The sequence below is a fragment of the Miscanthus floridulus genome, chromosome 6 (genome assembly GCF_019320115.1).
Source record: "Miscanthus floridulus cultivar M001 chromosome 6, ASM1932011v1, whole genome shotgun sequence".
In the NCBI taxonomy this organism is placed as follows: domain Eukaryota; kingdom Viridiplantae; phylum Streptophyta; class Magnoliopsida; order Poales; family Poaceae; genus Miscanthus; species Miscanthus floridulus.
This window is the reverse complement of record NC_089585.1, coordinates 85727951-85752284: the sequence shown is the minus strand read 5'-3', so window position 1 is coordinate 85752284 and position 24334 is coordinate 85727951. Positions and strand designations below refer to the sequence as shown.

The 24334-nt window shown below is 49.2% G+C and overlaps 2 protein-coding genes across 5 annotated transcripts; both read left to right on the top strand.

Moving 5' to 3' along the window:
* Positions 1 to 2960: 2960 nt before the first annotated feature.
* On the top strand, positions 2961 to 8973 carry LOC136456254 (S-type anion channel SLAH2-like). Of its 4 annotated transcripts, XM_066456055.1 has the most exons (5): positions 2961 to 3184; positions 4983 to 5041; positions 6672 to 7486; positions 7562 to 8329; positions 8424 to 8973. In XM_066456055.1, exons 3-5 carry the CDS (start codon positions 6692 to 6694, stop codon positions 8844 to 8846), a joined length of 1986 nt encoding a protein of 661 aa, XP_066312152.1. In that variant the 5' UTR covers positions 2961 to 3184; positions 4983 to 5041; positions 6672 to 6691; the 3' UTR covers positions 8847 to 8973. The 4 variants fall into 4 exon arrangements, with proteins under 4 accessions (XP_066312152.1, XP_066312151.1, XP_066312153.1 ...); XM_066456054.1 differs by lacking the exon at positions 4983 to 5041; XM_066456056.1 differs by lacking the exons at positions 2961 to 3184; positions 4983 to 5041 and adding an exon at positions 5121 to 6550.
* A 10286-nt stretch (positions 8974 to 19259) lies between these two features.
* LOC136460777 (protein TOO MANY MOUTHS-like) lies at positions 19260 to 20759 on the top strand. The gene has a single exon (XM_066460351.1). The coding sequence runs from the start codon at positions 19260 to 19262 to the stop codon at positions 20757 to 20759; it is 1500 nt and encodes a 499-aa protein (XP_066316448.1).
* The last annotated feature ends 3575 nt before the right edge of the window (positions 20760 to 24334 follow it).

Sequence of the window (24334 nt, the reverse complement as noted above, 5' to 3'; positions counted from 1 at the left end):
CTTTCCCTACAACTTCAAGTGAGTGTTAAATAATTAATGTCGATCATATGGACATTTGTTCAATTATTTGCTTACTAGCTAAGCTATCTCCCATATATATACATATATGTTGACTCTAGTTAATGTCGATCATATTTGTGTATAAAAACATATGCAGCAATCACTGGATATTGATGGTCATCGATATGGCCAATAGTCGGTTGATAATCTTAGACTCGTTAAGAAAAGAGCAAACAGAGTACCAAGACATGATAGATATTATCCAAGGGCAATATGGTCTCTCTAGCAACTATATATACCCCGATCTCTTAACTGCAACAATTATTAAAGACCAAATTAATATTTTATTTTATTGGGCGCAGTGTTTGAAAAAGTTTCATTGAGAATCACCACATGAAACATTGCAAAGTGTCACTGGATGTAATCGCACACAAAGTAAGTACTATCTACGTATATATATATATATATATAAATATAAATACTTTTCCTTTAACTTTTATTGAAGACTCTATGGTTGAACGAAAAAGTCATATGACGTGACCAACTGAAAGCAATTCAAGAGACCATAGCAGGATTTCTTAATGACCAGGTCCTCAACCCCGTCGACGAGTTCTACAATGACGTCAACGAAATATGAAAGCCAAACTAGATGAAGTGATATGATAGAATATACAATAATACAATCTTTATTTGTAATATATATATATATATATATATATATATATATATACACACACACACATACATACATATTATATGTACATAAAATAACGTACAATATATGTATATGCATGTAATATATACGTTAGTTTCATCCTTTAGTTTGTACAAAATGTTCGAACATTATAAACATGTAGAATACGTATATTATTAGTAGCGTAGAATGCGTATTCGAAAACCTATTCGAAAACCAAAACGAATCATCAATTGAAAATAGAAACAAAAAAAAGAAAAAAAAAAAGAAAACATTTAGTCCTGGTTGGTAATACTAACCGGGACTAAAGGGCCGCCCCACGTGGCCAGGCCGGGAGGCCCTTTAGTCCCGGTTGGTCTTACCAACACCTTTAGTCCCGGGCGCCAAACCGAGACTAAAGGAGGGGACCTTTAGTCCTGATTTCGTACTCCCGATTTCAAAACCAAGACTGAAGGCGGGGAAGTACAGCCCATTTCTCCGCTAGTGTTGGGTTATATATTGTCAAGTATGAGAAAAATGTTATTTCTTTAAAAAAAAATAGGACTTTCGGTTCACCTAGTATCTACTGACCACAGCACCTTTTCAAAAATATATATATATGATCTTAGAAAAAAATGTACACTTACCTGTGAATAGTTCTTGTTGTTGACACTATGATCACAAACTGGAAATAATGCAGCCTACCAAGTCTACTGTTCATGATTATCAATAATTTCCAAAGAAACGTGAACATCCAAGACGAAACATTTCCGCTTCGTCACCGGTACCTATATAGGATTACTTCGTCCTCTGCCGACGCTACAGTGTAGAGAATTTGAAACTATGTCCCCTTGACCTATCACCAGAATTTTGAAAGTACGCATATAACCACCACGAGGTATATATTTTCAAACATCCCAGGACATTTAAGATTGCGATTTCCTTCCACACACTGTTACGTAGTTCCGTGACACCGACGACGGGGAGGTGTTTTTGCTTGATAACAAGTACATTATTTGTTTTTGACGCTACAGTCATCAGGAATTAGAACTGCACATGTCAAATTAAGTTCACATGATATCTCTCTCGATCAAGACCTCCAATTTTCTTGGAGATACTTGTTCGTCACATCGTTAGAAAAATACTGCGTGACTAGCAGAGGCGAGGTATTTTTCGTTTCATAACCCATATACATATTTAATTTCCGTTGGTGCTATATATCGTCAAGTATGAGAAAAATGTTTTTTCTTTAAAAAATAAGAATTTCAATTCACCTATTAGTATCTACTGATCGATCACAGCACCTTTTCAAAAACATATATATGATATTCGGAAAAAATGTATGCTTAACGGGAAAATAACGCAGCCTACCAGATCTAATGTTCATGATTTTCAAAAAGTTCCATAGAAATGGTGCTCATTCTGCTTCACATCGCTCTCGTGAAGACCCCGATTTTCCTCCCGATAGATACCCTGCTACTACAGGACATGTTAGAAAAAGAAAAATAAACCCCATGAGTTTATAGCGGAAAAGAATTCTCTTTGCGTACTGTGGACTTGTAAATGAACCAAATCGCTCCTATGATTTCGTGGCGCTGGTATTTTCAACTCTGCACTCCTAGAGTCTCCCGGCCCTAGCACTCCGTACCATATGCCATACCACACTGCCAACACCGCCGTAGGAACTTTAGGAAACAAAGCAGAAAGCACGTGGCTTTTCGCACGGGGCAAACCTTCCTTTGGTTCACGCCACTGGTCAAGGCAACGGAGGGTGGGTGGCCGGAAGCGGGACCCAGACCCGGCCACACCCTGGCAGGGAGCCCGAGGAGGAAGAAGAGTAGAAGGGCCCGTTTGGCAGGGCTCCCACCGGCTCTAGATTCTCTGACGCATTCATTGTTTATGCACGGTTTACGTAAGCTTTTTCTCTCTCTCCTCTCTCCTCTCTCCTCTCACATAGAGAAAAAGAGCTTATATGAACAGTGTATAAACAGTGAATATGTCAGAGAAGCTAGAGCGGGTGGGAGCCCTGTCAAACGGGCCCGAAGACCCAGAGCACGGTACGTTTGACTCGCTACCTTTCTGGCACGGTAGAAGTAGTATTTCCCAGCGAGTTCCACCCCTGTCCTCCATGGCAGCGGACAGCGGAGCCATTTCCGTCGAATCCCATTTTTCGTTTTTACTTTAAGAAAAAAAAAAGGAATACAGCACTCGGCAACTAACTCCTTGGCCTGCTTGCCGTCTATATATATACCTCCCACTACTCTCCAGGCAAGGTCGTCATTAGCAAAGCAGCTCGTTCCTACTAGCTTCCTTCCACTCGGCCGGTGCTAGCAGCGAAGCTAGCAGGTTGCTGGCCGCTGCTGCTGCTAGTGGTAGCTATCCTCTCATCAGTCATCATATCTCTCGCCGCGTCTACTCGACTTCCCCTGCCAACTCCGTCCAGCTGCTTGAAACCTCGAGCGGAGGCCACCGTGGAGCCACGCTGCTCAACTGGTGACCTGAAACGCCAAGGTATTGAGGTCTTGGAGATGAGCATGCATCTGTCGTCTGCGTGTGTAATTTCTGCATGGTAACATGGCATGCATGTGTTCAATCGGTTTGAGTTTTCGCTAGAGAGAAAAGGAGCAGTATGCAGATACAAGTCCATGTCCATCCATAGAAACTTAGACAAAGTTTCAGCTTTTAGAGGGAAAAATAACCTTAGCAGCTGAACGGCTGTCCTGGTGAGTTCCGTGTCCGACTGTCCGTTGTTGCATGGTTTCATGGCTGTATAGGAGCGTCGTACGTCATGAACAAGGACGGAATAGCTAGCATGCATTCCATGGCTCATGGCTGTGGGCTGTGGCCTGTGGCTGGATCGAGTCCAGGCAAGATTTGTGCGGGTCACACCTGGGGGCGGTCCAATCCGTCAGTGGACTGGACAGGCACACGTCAGTCGCTGCCTCGCCGCGGTGGACGGCGACGTGCCCCCTGTAGCCTGCCTGTTGTAGCAGTACGTAGTTATGTTTACTGGTTTGTGTGCACTAGGACACTCACTGCTAGCCCCAGCGTTTAACAATCCTTGGAGACTGCGACTCCTGCAACAGAGGAGGCCAGGAGAAGCGTACAAAACCACCTACAGTCGTGACGCATCGATCCCATGGACGTCACTGTGAACTTAGGTACCAATTAGGTGCAGATAGGAGGACCGTTAAATCAAATTAAACCTAAAACTTGCTACGGGAGTGAGAGACAGAGAAGAGATAGAGAGAGATGTAGGAGCATCCGACCGTCTGTTTTGGAGGATGACGAGCCGTCCATGGCGTAGTCGTCCCGGATGGTGTCGGAGTAGTAGAAGTCGGGGAGTCCGGCATGGCGTAGAGGCGACGATGGCGCTTTCCGTCGCTGGCAGCACCCCCTCTCTAGATCGGACAGAGGTTAGGACATCACGATGGGGTTGGCGGCTGCGGTGAATCTCGTGCCTTGTGTCCCAACCCCCACCGTCCTTTTATGGCGCTGCGTGATGGGGCCCATCAGCCAGTAGAAAGGCTAAGCGCCCCCGATCAGGGCGTGGATCAAGGGCCCAATTGGCCGACCAATTGGTGGAAATCAACCTAACATTCTCCCCATTAATCTCACCTTATGACTTAAACTTAACTTCCTTTTTTCTTTTCCAATTCCATCACAAATCAGTGCATAAAGCGTGCCTCATCGTCACGGTCAGTTGCCATTAGATTTAACAGCTACAAATGCACCTCTCTGTTTTGAAACAGATACTCAACTAGGCCCTTAGTATCCAGAAATCATAGGCTTTCCTGCAAACCCATGTCGACTGTGTGTTCTCTGAACGCACTGGATTGTTATTCTTCGGTAAGCGGATCCGCAAGTACTTACTCGATACTTATGTGCTCAATGCTTTCAAAATGATTCTGGATTTTCTCCTTTATAACATATAACTTAGTGTCAATGCGTTTAGCAGCACACTTGACCTGTTGTCTTAAGAGTTAACTTACTTTAAATGGTTATTGATGTTGTCTACCATTGGTAAATCCGGGTACAAATTCACTTAACATTTTTTGCCTGTTCCTTAAGCCTCATGTCAAGCTATACTATGGTATGCATCACTGATGACACCATAACTGTTTCTTTGGAGCTTTTCCATAATAATACTCCAACTGTGAGTGTTAGCAACTACTGTGGATTTTACTACATATCTCGCCAAGACTTAACATTTGTACCATCAACTATTTGAGAGTACTTGCTCTTTCTTACTCAGCATGAGACCTATGATACTTTGTATAATTGCAAGACATTCTCAACTCCATTTCAGTGATCTATATCTGAACTGGACTTCTGCCAAAATATCCCGAATACGTAAACTACGTCAGGGTAAGTTCTTACTTGTACTTATACACTCATTAAGCTTTCAACAGCTGAAGCATATGAAACCATATTCGTTTGATCGATCTCATATCGATTCCTGGAACACTTAATTTCCCAAATCTATTACCCTTGACTATAGGAGCAGGCGTAGGTTTACTCGCATGTATATACTTTATTTCTTTAGAATCTTTTCTAAGTATATCTTTGCGATAGTCCAAATACCCTATTTTTTATATCTCGATGAATTTCGATTCCTAGGACCAATGACGCTTTACCAAGATCATTCACATTGAAACTTGAGGACAAAACTTCTTCTTCTCCAATATCATATTAACATCACTACTAGTGAGTAGAATATCATCTATTCACAGGATGTGGAAAATAAATTTTCTATTCTTGAACTTCGCATAAATGCTATTGTCCTTCTAATTTTCTTTAAAAATCCAAATTTTCTTATTGTTTTCATCAACTTCAAATACTACTGTCTAGAGACTTACATTTAACCCTTAAATAGATTTCTACAGGTCGCATCCCATATGTTCTTTTCTTCCACGACAAAACCTTTTGGATTGTGCCATGTAATCGTTTTCATATAAATCCCCGTTGAGGAATGTCGTCTTTATATCCATCTAATGTAACTCTAAATCGTAATGTGCCATTAATACCATTATGATTCTAAAAGAACCCTTACATAAGACTGGAGAAAAATTCTCGTTGTAATCTATTCATTCTCTTTGCGTAAAGCATATTGCCACAAGTCGTGCTTTATGTCTTTTTACATTCCCTTTAGAGTCACATTTTGTCTTATAGACCCATTAACAGTCTACTGTTTTGCTTTTATTAGGAATTACTTCTAAGTCCCAAACATCGTTGGTATTCATTGAATTCATTTCAACTTTATATCTTTCTACATTTCCTTTGGAGTCACATTTTATCTTGTAGACCTATTAACAGCCTACTGTTTTGACTCCATTAGAAATTACTTATAAGTCCTAAACATCGTTGGTATTCATCGAATTCATTTTAACTTTCATAGCTTCTTACCATTTAAACGAGTAAACGATTCTCATGGCTTCTTCAAATAAGGTGGGATCACCCTTCATTTGAATTTCTTTATTAACATAGACTTCATAGTCATCAGAAAACTAATTTACTAATTCTTTGAGACCTTCTAAGCCTCAGCTAATGGCACTTTCGTATGGGGCGGTCTCCTTCCTCTCCGCGCCCAAAAGGGGTGCCCACCTGCCTTGCCTGCTGCCTCCTATAAAATCGGCCGCCCTCGAGCTCCGCCGAGCTGCAGCAGTTTCTTTCAGCGGCCTGCTTCACGCGTAGGGAACCCAACCCCGGTTGCTTGCTCATTACTAGAGTCCAGAAACCGCTGGAATTTTACGTAGTGAAAAGCAAGGTAAGGTGAGCACCGCTAGGAGTGAGTTTCGTACTACTAGACTAGATCGATCGAATGATCCGATCCGTACGGGATTGCCGAGCCGTGCTTCGGCCGAATTGGTGGATCTGGTATTGCGATACTAGCTTGATGTTCTTTCTTCTTCCTCCCGCTATTCTTGGATTTGACGACACATGCACCTGTCGTGGACAGGCATCTCATAAATGGTGTTTGTGACTTTGTGTGCTGCAGGTGCCTTGAGTTTCGGTACGATGGAGTTCATCGGCAGCAAGGACGTGCAGATGGCCGGGCTGAACACGGAGCTGTCGTCGAGAGAAGACGACGCGCTCCCGGCGCTCCTGATCAAGGTTCCGTCGCAGACCATCGCGGGCTTCGACTGCGTCGTCGGCGCCGACGACGCCACCGCCTCCCTGGACGAGCTGGATGACAAGGTGGAGGAGCTGCAGCAGGGCGCGGGAACCACCACCAAGGACATTGTCATCCGCATCCCTGCTGCTGCGCCGGCGAGCGCGCCACCGCCACGCGTCGTCGTCGCTCCCGCGAGAGCCTACGACGACGACGACGACGCGCGCGTCCCGTACTCCGTCTCGCTTAGCATGCCGGCGTCGCCGTCCGGGTTCCACCTGTCGCAGTTCATGTGCGCGGATCACGATCACGCGCGCGTGGCGCCGGCCGACGACGCCCACCACCACCCGGTGGCGGTAGAGGAGCAGCAGGTGCCGGAGGCCGTGCACTCGCCGCGGCTGATCAAGCAGACGCGGTTCCACTCGCAGCCCATCCTGAACCTGCACCCGTCGTCGTCCAAGAACGTCGTCGACGAGTCACGGCGGGGCGACGGCAGCAGCACGCGCGACAAGCGGTTCGACCCGTTCAAGACCTTCTCCGGCCGCCTCGAGCGCCAGCTGTCCAACCTGCGCGGCCGCCCGCAGGAGCCCGTCGACGGCATATCCCCGGACTCGAAGATCTCCGAGGAGGAGACCGACCAGGTCCCCGCCGCCGACCGCTACTTCGACGCCTTGGAAGGACCCGAGCTCGACACGCTCAGGGTAAGCACTAATCATCAAGCGCTTTTTTCCCGTTCATTTTGATAAACAAGTAACACAAGCTTTCGTGTGTTGCAGGCCACGGAGGTGCCGGTGCTGCCGAAAGACGAGAAGTGGCCATTCCTGCTGCGGTTCCCCATCAGTGCGTTCGGTATGTGCCTGGGCGTGAGCAGCCAGGCCATCCTGTGGAAGACGCTGGCGTCGGCGCCGCCGACGGCGTTCCTGCACGTGAGCCCCGTGGTGAACCACGTGCTGTGGTACGCGGCGCTGGCGCTGATGCTGCTGGTGTCCGTCATCTACCTGCTCAAGGTGGTGTTCTACTTCGAGGCGGTGCGGCGCGAGTTCTACCACCCGGTCCGCGCCAACTTCTTCTTCGCGCCGTGGATCGCGTGCCTGTTCCTGGTGCTGGGCGCGCCGCGGCTGGTGGCGGAGATGCACCACGGCGTGTGGTACGCGGTGATGGCGCCCATCTTCTGCCTGGAGCTCAAGATCTACGGGCAGTGGATGTCCGGCGGGCAGCGCCGGCTGTCCAAGGTGGCCAACCCGTCCAACCACCTCTCCATCGTCGGCAACTTCGTGGGCGCGCTGCTGGGCGCCAAGATGGGCCTCCGCGAGGGCCCCATCTTCTTCTTCGCCGTCGGGCTGGCGCACTACATGGTGCTCTTCGTGACGCTCTACCAGCGGCTCCCCACCAACGTGACGCTGCCCAAGGAGCTCCACCCCGTGTTCTTCCTCTTCGTCGCCGCCCCGAGCGTGGCGTCCATGGCCTGGGCCAAGATCAACGGCCAGTTCGACGCCGGCGCCCGGATCGCCTACTTCATCGCGCTCTTCCTCTACATGTCACTGGTACGTCGTACTCCGGTTCGTCGTGACGCATCCACCACGTAGCTAGCACATTTGCCGTTCGATGTTGATGATGATGATATCCCTCGCATCGCAGGCGGTGCGCATCAACTTCTTCCGGGGTTTCCGCTTCTCGCTGGCGTGGTGGGCGTACACGTTCCCGATGACAGGCGCGTCCGTGGCGACCATCGCGTACGCGACGGAGGTGACCAACGTGCTGACCCGGGCGCTCTCCATCGGGCTCTCGGGCATCTCCACCGTCACCGTCGCCGGGCTGCTGGTGACCACGGTGTTCCACGCCTTCGTGCTCAGGGACCTCTTCCCCAACGACGTGTCCATCGCCATCACACGGAAGAAGCCCAAGTTCAGCAAGATCCTGGCGCACTTTCGCTCGTCCAGCTCCGACATGAAGGAGCTCGTCTTCTCCCTCTCCAACTCCAAGACGGTGGCGCAGTCCGACTCCGGCGACACCGAGACCGACCCGTCCGTGACGACCGCCAAATCCCGAGCCGAGCCGTGACTAGGAGCCGCCCGGTCGCGGTCTCATTCTCATGTATAGCTGCTACATCCCTTAGCTATTTGTACATAGCGAATCTTTTTTGGGTTCTACTGCATTACGAAGGAGAGGTCCCCGATGAGCAAGTGTGCAGGCACGCATGCATCGATCGGCCTAAAGCTGTTGTTGCAGCAGTTGGTCGGCGTGGTTGGAATGAATGATCGGACACACGAAGGCGCACACGGGTATCCTTGGACCATTTTAGTGATGATGAGGGTATAGCATGAGGAAAAAACAGTACTCCTACTACTAGTAGATTGATTAATTAGTTTGTATATCTACACACACACACACACATATATATATATATATATATATATATATATATATATATATATATATATATATATATAAAAGTGGTGTGAACTTAAGTAAGAATAAACCTTGAACATGTTCTGGCCTTTAAAGATTGGACCTTCACCTGTGTGGGGCACTCCGCGCACTGCCTTTTGCCGTTCTGCGAGGCTAGCTTGGCCCATGAGTGGATCACTGGAGATCATGTGTTTGCTGACTTTGGCGGGTTTCTTTCTTCTGTTCTGCCAAGAAACGGACAGTGACCGACAGCCACACACACAGCAGAATCAACAGCACGCAGCAGCATGCTCCATGCATGCCATGCCTTTCGAGACGTCACCACCGAGACGCGAGAGGGATGGCCGTGACTGGACTGTCCACTGGCTTTCATGCTCCGCGACGCCTCCCGCCCAGTGCGTTGAAACAGCCGAATTCCTGTGGAAACCTCGCCCGGTTCAGGTAGCGTTCTGATTGTTTGCGGCTGGTAGTGGTAGCGTTGCGGCGGACGGCTCCAAGATAGAGATGATGACCTCCGGTCGGCGCGGTACAGTACAGGGTCAGCGTCAGGGTCAGGGACCTTGCAGGACGCTTCGGTTGCACTACGGGAGATTGCTTGCTTTGGGAGTGCAATTGTACCGGGTAAAGAAGACTTTGCATTTGATAAAACTGTACTCGGTAAATAGCTGTCGACATATCCCCTCACAGTAAAGACTTCTTTGCCGAGTGCCGTATGTCAGGCACTTGGCAAAAGATTTTCCGAGTGCCACGACGGCACTTGGCAAAGAAAAGCCGCTGTGATGGCCAGGCCACGGTGACGGCCCCTTTACCGAGTGCCACGCGTCGGCACTCGACAAAAAAATGTATTTTTTATTTTTTTTAAAAAATTGCTTTGCCAAGTGCCTGTATCTGACACTCGGCAAAGCTTGTTTTCTTTTTTCTTTTTGGATTTTCTTTGCCGAGTGCTGTAGGTAGGCACTCGGCAGAGTAGTTTGTTTTTTTTAATTTTCTTTGCCGAGTGCCTTGACTATGGCACTCGGCAAAGTTGGGCCGGCTGTTCGGCAGAACTGAAAAATAAGCCAAAATACTGTTCCGGCTGATTGTTATGAGAGAAAAATACTGTTCTGTCTGAAAACACTGTTCAGCCGAACAGTGCCCGTGTGAGTGCGCGCCCCAGCCCCAGCCCCGCCGTCCAGCCAGCCGAACGCGCTGGGGAAGCTCAGTGTCCCAGATTCCTAGTTCATGACACTCGACAAAGAAGTGAAAAAATTTAATTTTTTTTTGTTTTTAGTCTTCCATCGTTGCAAACAAGATATACATCATATATATATATATATATATATATATATATATATATATATATATATATATAACACAAATATATATATAATACAAATGTATATCACAATCCAACACAAACACAAATATAGCATACAAGTATCACAATCTCGACTTCCCAAGTCCAAAGTTCCAAACATACAAGCATAGTTCACAAAGTTCACAAGTGCATTATATATCACAACGGCTGCCATTTGAAGCTCACGGCGACGGTTCGGGTTGGGATGGCCCAAAGTGCGATCCGGGCGCCGAGGTGGTTCGACGCCGTCCCCGATTGATGCTGCACAAAATAGAAGAGATTGCACGTGAGCGACAAGAGAAGAGATAAATATCCGCTACTACCACCACCACCGCCACATCACCGCCATCACCAACACTTCACCACCAACACCACCACATCACCATCATGACCACCACCACCACCACCATGAGCACCACAAACACCGTGACCACCACCACCAACACCACACCACCACCACCACCATGACCACCACACCACCATGACCACCACCACCACCACTAGGTTTCTCTAGGTTTCACTAGGTTTCTCTAAGTTTCAGCATAGAAAGTAAAACTTCGTACTTATACTCACCGGGGTAGAATCAGGACGTTGTGGAGGTGGATCTGGAGCAAGCAGTGTCTGTGGGATCGCCCAACCTTGTTGCTGGCCAATTTGCTACATGAACTTGATCATCTCGAACATCTGCCGCTGATCTTGCTCTCGCTGGCCTCCAAAGCCTGTAGCCTTCGCCGCTCGACCTCCCGCTCAGCCTACAATTTCTGCACCTGGGCCTGCAACATTTGACCCCAATGTTTCAATAATGCATAGGTAAGGTATGTAAAAGTCAAAGAACAACGAATGAAATAGGAATGCTTACTTGGAGTGCCGACACCGCGGTCGGCCGTTGGCGTATGGGCACGCTTGAGCTCGTGCTCGATGCTCGGAGCTGGTGGAGAGGAGGAGTAGAGGCCGTATCGAGGACGCCGTCGCCAATCCAGAACCACCCATGCTTCTTGCCTTGCCCCACCCTCATCACGAGCTGAGAATCAAGGTGCTCCTCGGTTCTAGGATCGTAGCCGGGCCCATGGACTAACCTTGCCGCCTCCGTGTACGAAGAGAGGCGGGTGTGGACGTTGGAGTTGGTGTACACCTCAACCGGGGCATCTGGGTCGTACTCGATGTCGGCCGTCGCCTTGCCCATGTGAGCCAAAGCATATGCCTTTGAGTTGACCAACTGGCTGGCTATCGTGTGCATCCGACTACGAGAAAGACAACAACATATGGTTAGAAATGATGCAGAATTGAGCGCGGCTAGATTAGAGCAATGGCGGAGACTTACATATGCCTTTGCATATTTGTTGAGGCTACGGCTGCCCTGATGGTGAGGTACACCAGACATCTGCAAACACCTGTCGCGAGTCTCCTCGTGATCACATGTGGAGATGTCTGGATTTTAGGCATCGTACGTCACAACTTGCTTGAAAACTTCTAAATTTTTTACCACAACCTCTACATGCGATGACATGACACCTTGACAAGTTTCGTGATTTTTGGACTTCGTTTGCATTTTATATAATTAAAAAACACTTGTTTAACAAGTTGGTTGTCATGTTTCGTGAAACAGATGTTCAAAATTTCACGAATGTCCCTGCACATGGCCTCAAAATACACTCAAAAACATGAATACCATTTTTTGAATCGCTAAATTCTAATATTTCATGCATTCAAATTTACTTTTTTCGAGAAAAATTCAAGTAAACATAAAACAATTAAACAAATATACCAAAAAGTCATAGAAAAGTTTCAAATTGGAACATGCACTTCAAGGTACTGTATAAATGCCACAGAAAAAATTTAAAAAAAAAAACTTTGTCGAGTATCGAAATTGGCACTCGGCAAAGGAACCTCTTTGTCGAGTGCCAGACTTGCAGCACTCGGCAAAGACAGCACGTTTGCCGAGTGCTAACGGCCAGCACTCGACAAAGGATGACGGAGGGGCCACCGACGTCGGCTGAGGTATTTTGCCGAGGGTTATTCTTTGCCGAGTGTCTGACACTCGGCAAATAGGACATTTGCCGAGTGTCCCTCTTTGCCGAGTGTTTGACACTCGACAAAGACGGCCTTTGCCAAGAGCTGGTTTTGTCGAGTGCGACACTCGATAAACTGCCTCTTTATCGAGTACCCGTGTTTTGACACTTGGTAAAGCGCCGAGCACTCGACGAAGAGCGTGTCTCCACTAGTGTTGTGTGATTATCCGTTCACGGAGGAATTCACTACAACTTGCAGCGTGCGCCGCCGGTGACTGCAGTTTCCTCCTGCGTATATTCTGGCACTAGTTGTATTTCACTCTCGGATGTATGTATGTGGACATGCGTCACGTTTGCCTTTTGCGATCCAGCTGAGATCTGAGTCAAACCTTGAGCTTGGTGATTGTTCCTATCATTCGTCGAGCGTGACTGTAGTCTGTAGGCTGAATGTGACAAGCTTCACTGCTTCAGCTGGTCAGGTACAGAGCCCCAGCACAAGGTTTGGTTGTGGATTAATGAATTTCGTCAGAGGCTGAGTGCCTGACTGGTCCGTTCGTTGGCAGCATGCCGTATTTCCAATTAACGAGGTGCCTGTGTACATACATGTATGATACTGAAATGAGAGACCTCGTCACCCAAGCCCAAGTGCATGCATTTTTTCCATGAATCGTGCTAGGACTCCAGCACTTACCGCACTTTGGATCAGGAGGCCTTTTGGGCCTTGTATTGTGTCCGTAACGGAGCCCACTTTGGTGAATCTGCAGCACGTGGAGGCCCTTGGGCTGGCAAATTTGCACTTCTGTTTGTCTTCGTTATTGAGCCTAGTACGCAACAAGGCCCTCTGTAGTTGGAACTGCAAGCAACATTAGAGCAAGTGAGGACAAAGACGAGAGCCTGCAACCGGTCAGGGGCGCAGTCGAAATAACTGGTGAACTTATGGGTTTGTACTCTGCAGAGCTTGGAGGAAAGCTGGAAAATGAATTTTGCATTCTGTAAATCTTTTTGAACCTTCAGTAACTCCGATCTTTAAATGTCCCTGCACCGGTAACAATTGTAGCTTAACAACACGCTGGGTAAATGGCAATAATGCGAGAAGGAAAAAGAAAAACGCTGTCGACCTGACAGCATCAATGCAGTGACAGCCTGACACGGGTGACACTATACAACCTGTTCGTTTGGATCGTAAACGATCGTAAATTTTCAGTTCAAATAGTATTTTTCTTTCGCACTAAACTGACCAGTAGTAATAATCCTACGATCGTATACGATCGTTTCAGCCCCAGCCGAAAAGGCTGACGATACGAAGTACTACCTACCGATCCCTACAATTAACGCAACTTTGACACGGCACCGTTAGTACGGAGTAGGAGTGCTAGCTTGCAAACGCTATGACCCTGTTCGGCTTACCCCATATTCGGCTTGTTTTTTTCAGCCGGAATAGTATTTTTCTCTCACAATAATTCAGCCAGAACAGTATTTTTTCAGCCAGCTTTCAGCCAAAATTCAGACCAGTGAAACGGGGCCTATAGTTTCACTGGCTCCATCGCCAACGGTAAAAATCCGTTCCAGTGTACGCCTTGGCGTCCTGACCCTCTTGAAGCCAGTATGCACAAGTACTCCATAGAAAATGACAATTTGGTAGGGATGTAAATGGTACGGCTCCACTAATTAGCGAACGAGCCCTGGTTCCAAAATCAGCGATCATTTTCTCAGTGCCCGCTACTTTTCTTTTCTAAAAAACTCATTACTGCATCTTTTTTTTGGAAATTTATAAAATTATACATATAAGTGATGTGCGTAACTTATTACGTAACAACTTATCATCATAAATTTTTAGCATAATTTTTTTTGTTGAGAAAATATTTCCATAACTTTTCATTTTTGGAAGTTACAAGTTGTACACACGAATTATGTGCATAACTTTTTACGGAACAACTTATCATCACAATTTGTCATCATAATTTTCATTGACTTTTCTTTTTTTTTAAATTTTTTTCATAACTTTTCATTTTTAGAAATTTATAAAGTTATGCTCTCAACTTATGTACATAACTTTTTACGTGACAAATTATCACCACAACTTCTCATCATAACTTTTGTAGATTTGTTAGATTTGTGATCATAAGATTCGATTAGATTGGAAGAAGAGAAAAAGTGAAAGAAGAGAGAAAAATGGTGAAAAAGAAAAAAAACATGGTGCACTGTTTTATATTACGTCTACAACTACTATCTGAATACATATATGATCATGTAAAATAGATAGGTTAGTGTATATAAAAATAAAAAGATAAAGGAAAAAGTAGAAAATAAAAAAAAAGGAAAAAGATGCACGCAACTATGCTAGCGTGCGAGCACTTGCAAGTCCGACTTGAACGGCTCAGCTGCCTCCGTTCCACCTAATAGGAAGAGGCAAGGGAGAGACAGAGAACAACGGAAGTGTCGGGTATCGATATTAGGGATATATCCAAAGCAAGGAAGTTAGCGTCGTCCACGCTAACATCCCTGGATGGCTCGAGACGTATTAAAAGGTCTCGCCCGACCCTAAGGACACGGACACGGACACGAAGCCCTGCCCTATCGCCACACCCACAAAGTATGCCCCGGGTGTGCCCCCTTCTGTCCGCCCCGCCGCAGACACGGCCACTTGCACGAATCAGGGCTTTGGCCGTGCCGCCTCCGCCTGCGACGTCGAGGACACAACCGGCCACTGCCACGCCCGCCACGGGTGCCCTAGACGCACCCTCCTCCGCTTGCTCTCCCGTGGACGCAGCCATCGGCTACGCTTCCCCGGTCGATGACGTGGCCGCCCCAACGCCACTCAGACTCATTACCGGCGCGGCACCAGTCGGCTCCTGGCGCGTTTGCCGGAGAAGGATCTTTTTTCGGAGCGAGCCGCAGGAGAGCCCCACATCCTCCGATGCTGCAAGGGAAATGATAGTCAGTTCACCACAAAAATTCTTTAGGAACGCAATGCCCTCGATGAGGTCGCGCATGCTCTTCTTCTCCTTGACGGGTGGCCCCCACAGCCATGATGGTGGTACCTCTTCGACCAGGCACCCAGAGAAGACTAGCAAGGGAGCAGTAGGATCGTTCTTCAGGTAGAACCAATGCGAGTGCCACCCCTTATTGGATTTGGAGAGCTGGCAGGGCATGTACTCGCCCACCCGCTGCCCCCAGAGGTGGATGCCTGCGCATCCCATCGGCACCGGGGTCTCCCAGCCTCTCTCCTTCTTCTTGATCAAGGAGATGGAGAAGAAATATCTCCATAGCTCGAAGTGGGGCTCGATCCCTAGGTACCCCTCGCACATCGCTGATGAAGGCCACGATGTGCTGGATCCCGTTGGGGTTCAAGTGTTGTAGCTCGATCTAATAGTGGTGTAGCAGACCCTAGAAGAATGGGATAGGGAGGAACCATGAGTCCATGCTTATGGAAGGGAGCGAAGGAGATGATGTTATCGTCAGGCGACGCTGGCGCATCCTCACGGTCGGGCACAAGCCACTTCGTTGCATCGGTACTCCCACGGAGAAGACCACGCTTGATGATGCCATCCATGCACGCATGGGTAACATCAAAGCGGTACCACGAATCCATGGAGGATGGAGGCTGCTGCGGAGAAGCAAAGGCGGTGGCGGAGAAACGAAAGCTACAAATCTAGGGCTCCGGCAGCAGATTAGCAAGCACGACAGATCTGAATGGCGGCAGCGGAGAAACAGAGAAGGTAAAGCTGTGGTTTTGGTGTATAGAAACATGAAGGGAGAGGCCGCTATTTATAGGACGGAGCGAGGCGGGAAGGCAAACCATCCGCCTAGGTTCACGCGCCTGCTGTGCCGCGTCATGTCACCTCCCTCCAAAGATCATGCACACACTATCTCTGGCCGTGCCCTCGAAGGACACGCCGGATGACGGTTTGCCCGGTCGATGGGCCAAGAACCATCGTAGGTAAGGAGGAATACAGAGTTGAAAATGCTCCTACGGCCCATTCGGGCCTAGAAGTTCGAAGGCTGGCTCTCCGACGGGTTCACAGCCCCTCCTGGGCGTCCTTAGAGTGAGGGGTGGAAAGGGATAGGCCCACTAGTGGCCTATACCCAGGTGCACGAGCACCATAGGCATCCCGACCCACGTTTGAGTCTTGGTCGGTTTCTAGTCCATGGTTTTTCCTCAAAGAAAGGCAACGAGCCCTTGGGACCCGTCGAACGGACCCGAGAACTATATGGATTGGCCACTGAGAATCTAGAGTCGGTCACCTAGCTGACCTATGCTGGAGCCCCATGAACCAAAAGCCAGGCCCCCACTCGAACTAGCCCATTAAAAGCTCACCAAGCACCATGTTTTGTCCATCGAGGAAAAACATGGCACGACTCAGCTCCTCCGTTTTATCGAAAAAAACGCTTGAGGGATGATAATCACAAAGACGAGCCAACCCTCGATCAGACCCCTGCTACGCGCGGAGGCTCAACGGAAGTTGGACATGCAAGGAGACCGAACACACGGTCATAGTACGACGGCGGACCGATCAGGATCCTAGGGGATCGGAATCAAGAAAAATCTTTCTGACCTCCCGAATCCTATGGTTACATGACCCCTAAGAAGACCGATCGCGACAAAAGGGAATCACCGTCCTACCAGGACACGCCGCTGGGATATAAAAAGAAGGCCAAGGCCCTTAGAGTCCTCCCGTCCGGAAAAGCCTCCAAAGGAGTATTCTACTCCTCCTGCAGGCTCGAGGGTTACTATCGGGTATCGATATTAGGGATACACAAAGCAAGAAAGTTAGCGCCCAAGCTGACTTCCCTAGATGACTTGAGACGTATGAAAAGGTCTCGACCGACCCCAAGGCCGCGGGCTCCGTCTCAGCCCAACCTCGAAGCCGCGGGATCCGTCTTGCCTAACCCCTTAGGTGTGGGCTCCATCTCGCCTGACCCCAAGGACGCGGGTTCCATCTCACCCAAGGCCACGAGCTCCGTCTTGTCTGACCCCTTAGGTGCGGGCTCCGCCTCGCCTGACCCCAAGGATGCGGGTTTCATCTCGCCCAAGGTCGCGGGCTCCGTCTCGCCCGACCTTAAGGCCACGGGATCCGTCTCGCTTGACCCAAGGACGCGGGTTCCGTCTTGTCCAAGGTCACGGGCTCCGTCTCGCCTGACCCCCAGGATGCAGGTTCCGTCTCACCCGACCTCGAGGACGCGGGTTCCGTCTCGTCCGACGGGGACCCATACCGTCCGCCAACCACTACAGGTCCAAGCGTATGGGCCTGGGTCAAAACTCTGATGCCAGGGAAGAGGCCACGATGAGCCATACCTGGGGATTCACATCAAGAACAACGTCGGGCGTGCCGGTGCTGTTCTACCTAATCCTCATACAGACGCTGAGAAGCGCGTCAGTTCACCACGACAGTCCACCGGGACGGAGTGGAGCACCATGACCGGCAGCTGACGCCTGTGCATGACGCTAGTGATGAACAGGGCCACGACATGGAGCCATCCCTATTGATATCTACAGGATCGGCGGGACCCGCATGAAGGAAAGAAGGACCCGGCAACCCTGGAAGCCTTTTTCTCTCTCTCGTTCTTCTCCTTTTCCTCGTCTGTAACCCACGTTTTTCCTTCGCCTATAAAAGGGGAAGCAGGACGCCCCATGTAAGGGGATCCGAACACAAGAGCATGACACGACCCCATGGTTGAGCGACAAGCGAGCTCTCAACATCCGTTAACTTCCTTCCACTAGAGACTTGGGATCCTCTTCCTCTCTCGCCTGTTTGTAATCTCTACTGCAAAAACCAAGTGCCGGTAACATGAGCAGCGACGAACTAGACGTAGGGATGTTCTGCCCAAAGCAGTATAAACCCTTGTGTCCTCCGAGAACACCATCCGAGCCAGACGCGCAAATACAAATTTACTCGTCGGTGGTCCGAAAACACCGCCAAGAAGCCTTACATGAGAACACGAGAAGGAGTATGATGAAGAGTGTTCGCTCGTTTGGAAACGAGAAATCATCCACCAAATTGGATTTAGGCAAATGGTACGGATATTTTCTAACTGCTTCTGAGTCCGAATCGTTTAGAGAGATTTAGATCCGCCTATACCTAAGTCCGAATATTCAACATCTAATATTGTATCTGCATTCAAATACTAAAATCGTATATTTATGATGTCGATATCCATTCATATCATGTCCGACGTAGCATTGTCTTATGGCTCAGCATCATCTCCGTATGTTGGCCAGCCAGATCAACTTCAGATTGCAAGGTCGGATCAGCCAATCAAGACTCAAGAGCCCTTACGGTCTCATGGAGCAAGCAAAGCTGCTAAACTAAAACGTTGGTCCTCTTCAGCCAAACCATACAGTACATTTACAGTAATACACGATCGACGGATTTAGCAGCTGAACGCTCGATGGCGAGGTGTCCCATCCCATTGATGATGGAAGCAGAATATTGTTTCGTCCCGATTTCCCGTGAAACCAATTGAATGCAGGCAAATCCTCAGTTCATTCACTCCCCTTCGGGCCCATCCCGTGACTGCCCCCCCCCCCCCCCCCCCCCCCCCCCCCCCGTCCGGGCTCTGAATTCAATGCCCGCTCTGCGTCGCGTCTCTCTGCTCCTCTGACACTATAAAACCTGCGGCCTCTGCCACTCCTGCCGTCGCCACGTCTCTCCAGCAGTAACCCCCGCGCGCCATTTCTGTACGTGTGCCTCCGCTGCAACTTTTACGCACGTTGTTGCGATGGCTTCGGTGCTTCCTGCATGGTCGTTGATCATGGTCGTGGTGGCGCTGGCCGTAGCCGTCCGGCCGCCGCCGTGCTGCCGCGCCGAGTTCACGGTGGTGGTGCCGGACACGTCGGCAGCGGCGCTGGTGGACGCGCCGCAGCCGGGGTTCTCGGACCGGGCGCGCACCGACCCGGCCGAGCAGCGCGCCGTGCAGGAGGTGATGGCGGCCACGGGCAACGGCTGGGCGTGGGGCATCCCGGACGTGTGCCAGGGCCGCTGGCACGGCATCGAGTGCGTGCCCGACCGCCACGACTTCTACCACGTCGTGTCGCTGGCCTTCGGCGCGCTCTCCGACGACACGGCCTTCCCGGCCTGCGACGCGGCGACCGCCACGCTCTCCCCCGCCGTGCTCGCGCTCCCGCACCTCCGCTCCCTCTTCTTCTACCGCTGCTTCACGGGCAACCCGCAGCCGATCGCGGCCCTGCTCGGCCGCCTCGGCCCCGCGTCGTTCCGCTCCCTCGTGCTCCGCCAGAACGGCCACGTCGGCCCGATCCCGGCGGAACTCGGGAACCTCAGGGCGCTGCGTGTGCTCGACCTCCACGGCAACCAGCTCACCGCCGCCATCCCGCCCACCCTCCAGTCCCTGACCCACCTCCGGATGCTCGACCTCAGCTACAACCGTCTCGCCGGCCCGGTGCCGCGCTTCGACTTCCAGCGGCTCAGCATCCTGGACCTCAGCCACAACGCGCTCCAGGGAGGCGTGCCGTGGAGCCTCGGTCAGTGCCGCTCTCTGCTCAAGATTGACCTCAGCCAGAACCGCCTCACCGGCACCATCCCCGACGCGCTCGGCGAGCTGTCCGAACTCATGCTGCTGGACCTCAGCCATAACGCGCTGTCCGGCCCGATCCCGGCCGCGCTCAGCCGGCTGGCGTCGCTGCGGTCCCTGATCCTTAGCGACAACCGGATGCAGTTCACGACGGTGCCCGACGGCTTCTTCACTGGGCTCAAGGCGCTGACCACGCTGGTGCTCTCCGGAATGGGCTTGGCCGGGACGATCCCGGAGTCCATCGGGGAGCTGGGCAAGCTTCGGGTGCTGCGGCTCGACAATAACCAGTTCACCGGCGTCATACCGGCGAGCTTCCGGCGGCTGGAGAGGGCGAGCGAGCTCCGCGTCGACGGCAACCGGCTGGTGGGGCCGATCCCGTTCGGCAAGGAGATGATGTGGAGGCTGGGCAAGAAGCTGCGCGTCGGCGGTAACGAGGGGCTGTGCTATGACACCAAGCAAGAAGGCCTCGAGGGCGTCGTTGCGCTCGCCGGCGTCGCGGACTGTGACAGCGTCAGGCGTCGCACGACGCAGCACTTGGTCTGGAGCAACAGTACTGTAGTTAGCCGCAGCGGCGGTGTCGCCACCGTGACCTCATCAGCTGCTTCCGTCAGCCGTAACGCCGGTGGTACTCGTGTGGAGACTTGGCTTGCGTTCGGATGTCTGCACCTTGCATGGTTTGTAGTGTTCTAGTTGTAATTCTAAGTACTAAGTAGGCCGGCCAGGATGTGGTGTGATTCCGGAACCCCAACAGTGGTTGTAAAGAGCTCGGGGCATTTTTTTTTTATCAGGACAGTAAGAAGTGAACAAAATTTTTTGTCTACTCCGATATTCCAAATTAAATTGTTTTGAAGTCAACCCCCTCTATCCCGTCTTATCTTAGCAAGGTAGCCCGCTCATTCATAGAACTAATCTTAATGTCTAATTAGAGCTTCAAGAATCCTCCGTGCAAATTCCCACGACAGACGTGGTAGAAAAATAATCATAAGCCCTGTGTTGGATCTTTGGGGTTAACATTGATTCTAATTATCACAATTTAGACACGGATCAATCAAGTTAATATGGTTACATGGGAAATATATTTGTCACGTAGAGAAGATACTCATGTGTTGCACTTCTATTATAGCGGGATGAGACGAAGAGCGTGCTATAAGTTGCATAGCATAAACATAGCACATAGATCTATAGAATTAATTTCTACCTCTCACCCCATCAATTGAAGACATGCTTATATCTAAACTTTAGACAATTATGAAATGTCAAATTTCAAACCAAATAGCCCCCGTCCATAAAGTAGATTACAATTCCTCTAAAATGAAGGGATCCAAACTGTTAACAAAACGGAAATGCTACTACACGGGTGCCCGATATGTTTCCTTCATGTCAGACGCTTTTTTAACTGGACCACAATTTATACAGCCTGCCACTGGCCCAACCGTCTTCACCTTTCTCTCCCACTCCGCTTCTCGTCTCCATCACACAGTTTCTTGTCTCCCTAATGATGACGCGACTGCTCGTCGTCCCGATGCGGCTGCCTTACTCCCTCATTGCCTGCTTTCCTCCCTCATGACCCCGCCCGCCTGAGCCCAACCTTGTTCTTCCCTCGCCGCTGCACCCGATCGCCTTCCGCCTCCATGGTGGAAAAGTGGGTCTAAGTAGACACCTCTACGGTGAGGTGTTTCTCAGCTATGAAATCCTCCATGGCCGGGTGTCTCTCGACGACGAACTACACGCTCGAGGTGTGGCCTCGCTGGCAACAAGCTCCTCCATGGTGTCCGGGCCCCTTCAGAGTCAAGCGCAATCGGATCTGCACTCTATGGTGGATTATGTTGTAGTATGTCATATGGATTTTGTAGTGTTGCAATAGTCAATTTGAGATGTTGCAACATATTTTTTTGGATGTTGCAATAGTCGATTTGAGATGTTGTAACATGTTTTTTTATGTTGCAACTATCGATTTAAGCTGTTGCAACATGTTTTTTGGATGTTGCATGTATCAACCCGAGTCCGTTACACCCTAGGCTCTCACTTTTGGATGTCCGAGGCATGACCCATAAGATTCCATAGACACCCTTAGCAACCCAACTCAAAGAATGTTATGCCCTAGTAACCAACTACATGACGACACACGAGTCAACTATCGGTCAACCAAGTCAACCAAGCGACCGTCAAAGGAGGACGCCAATCAAAGAATCTAGATTAAGGCATTTGTGTTCACCAAAGAAATGAGCAAAGTCATTGCAAGCCTAAACATGGACTCAAGGCCAGAGAGATCAGGTTCTTAAGTTTGGATAGACGAAACCAGAGACTACCGGACAGTCCGCCATGTGTTCCGGACCATCCGATAATAGTGTATAGACTACAGATTGGGTAGGAAATGAGTTGTTATCCATTAAGGGAACATGGCCCACATGTCAGCACGAGTTGGAGATATTTCCCAACACCTGAACCTCAACTCCACTCACTCTCCTCTCATTTCCCTCACACACACTCTCTCTCTAGAAGGAAGAACAAGAGTAGGAAAGGATGAACTAGAGTGAGAAAGTGAAGAGGAAGAAGGCGGAGAAGAGAACCAAGATTGCAAAGGGCAGCAAGATCAGCATCTAGATCAAGCACTTGGGCTTCCACAATCTCTCATATCATGGTTAGCTCAAGAATCCCTTCTTCTCATCATCTAGAGATCAATCATCAAACCCTAACTCAAGTATTCTCTCTTGCATGAATGGATCATGAGGATCTCTTGATGGAAAGCAATCCAAGTAAGAAATCTCTCTTTAGCTTGGAAGCAAGAATGGCAAGTGTGGATCTTCAACCTTGATGACAAGGAATCATCAAGAGCCCAAGCTAAGGTGCCATGCACAATCTCTCTTTATCTTTAGGATTTGCTCTTAATTTAGTAAGTCATTAAGTTGCACTAGTGAACCCAAGACTTTCACCCAAGAACCCAAGAGCATAGGTTATGTCGCCCAACTGACGGAGTGTTTGTCACTAGGATGGAGTGTCCATCATTCCCAAAGCTTAGTCACCTATAGCTTAAGTTCCTTTTGAGCGACACAGTGAAAGTGTTTGTCACTCATGGCGGAATGTCCGCTGAATTATAGAGGTACACAGCCAGGGAATCTGAGAGCACTCATCCCATACTAGAGCGTCCGTCACCCACGGCAGAGCGTCTGATGAATTATAAGGAATAGTCACCTAGTAACCCGAGAGTACCCAGTTCATATCGGATCGTCGGTCAGCCGGCCAGGCCATCAAATAGAAGCAGAGAACCCTAGAACCGATTAAGTCTTGAACCTACCGGAGTCTCAGTGACCTTCCATGGAGTATTCGTTAACCCGTACAGAGCTAAACAGAGGTACCTCACCCCAATACCTGGTACAACGGAGCATCCATCTCTTAGGGTGGAGTGTCCGCCAGTCACTGAGAATGTGAGTCTGTATAGATAACCTACCTAAAAGACCAACCGCTACCTAGAGAGCTTAGCTACTAATAGTACAATAGTGGAGCCATAGTTAGAGTCTCTTTCTAAGTTCCTAATCAACTCTGAATGTCTTTATCTATAGCGCAACCATCTCCAATCACTGGATCCTATCTTTTCAGGTTCGGTTATCTCGCCTTGTGAGAATCGTGTGTGAGCCGTCACTGCTAACTGGATTTTCAGGAATCGACAACACTGTCAGGCAGGCAGGCACCCCACTACTATAAACCCTATTTTGGATACTTATGTAGTTTTATTATAAGTTATGCATCACATGTAGCTTTGGATAATAATCTTGTTCACTCTACACTTAGAGTCACTCATTAATCTAGAAGAAGCCTTTCATCTAAACAATGGGAATGGAAACGCTTAATTGCTTATTGCTTAGTTACTTAGCAATGGTAGAAGTCGAGTATGAGAAGGGAACTCATTCTCACGCGTGTAGGATGCTACACTTGTATAATTAATCACTAAAACTGATGAGGGTAGAACTTGACTTTACTAATCTGGCTAAGGAACAATATCACTAAAAGTTATAAACTCGGATACTACTTTGTAACTATCGCTCATGCGAGGAGTAGGTCAGTTGTGAGTGTGGGATCTCAAACGACGTAGCTCGTGGAGCAGTTAAGGACCGTTTATTGGGATACGTGAGTCCGAGTAAGCACCCATACAGACCACATGTCGTGGATGGGGTCGACAAGCCAAGTAACTAATTGCGACCGGTTTATCCATGAAACTGGCAAGGGAGTGGCGTCAGTCGGGAATGTCTGAGACATTGACCAAGCAC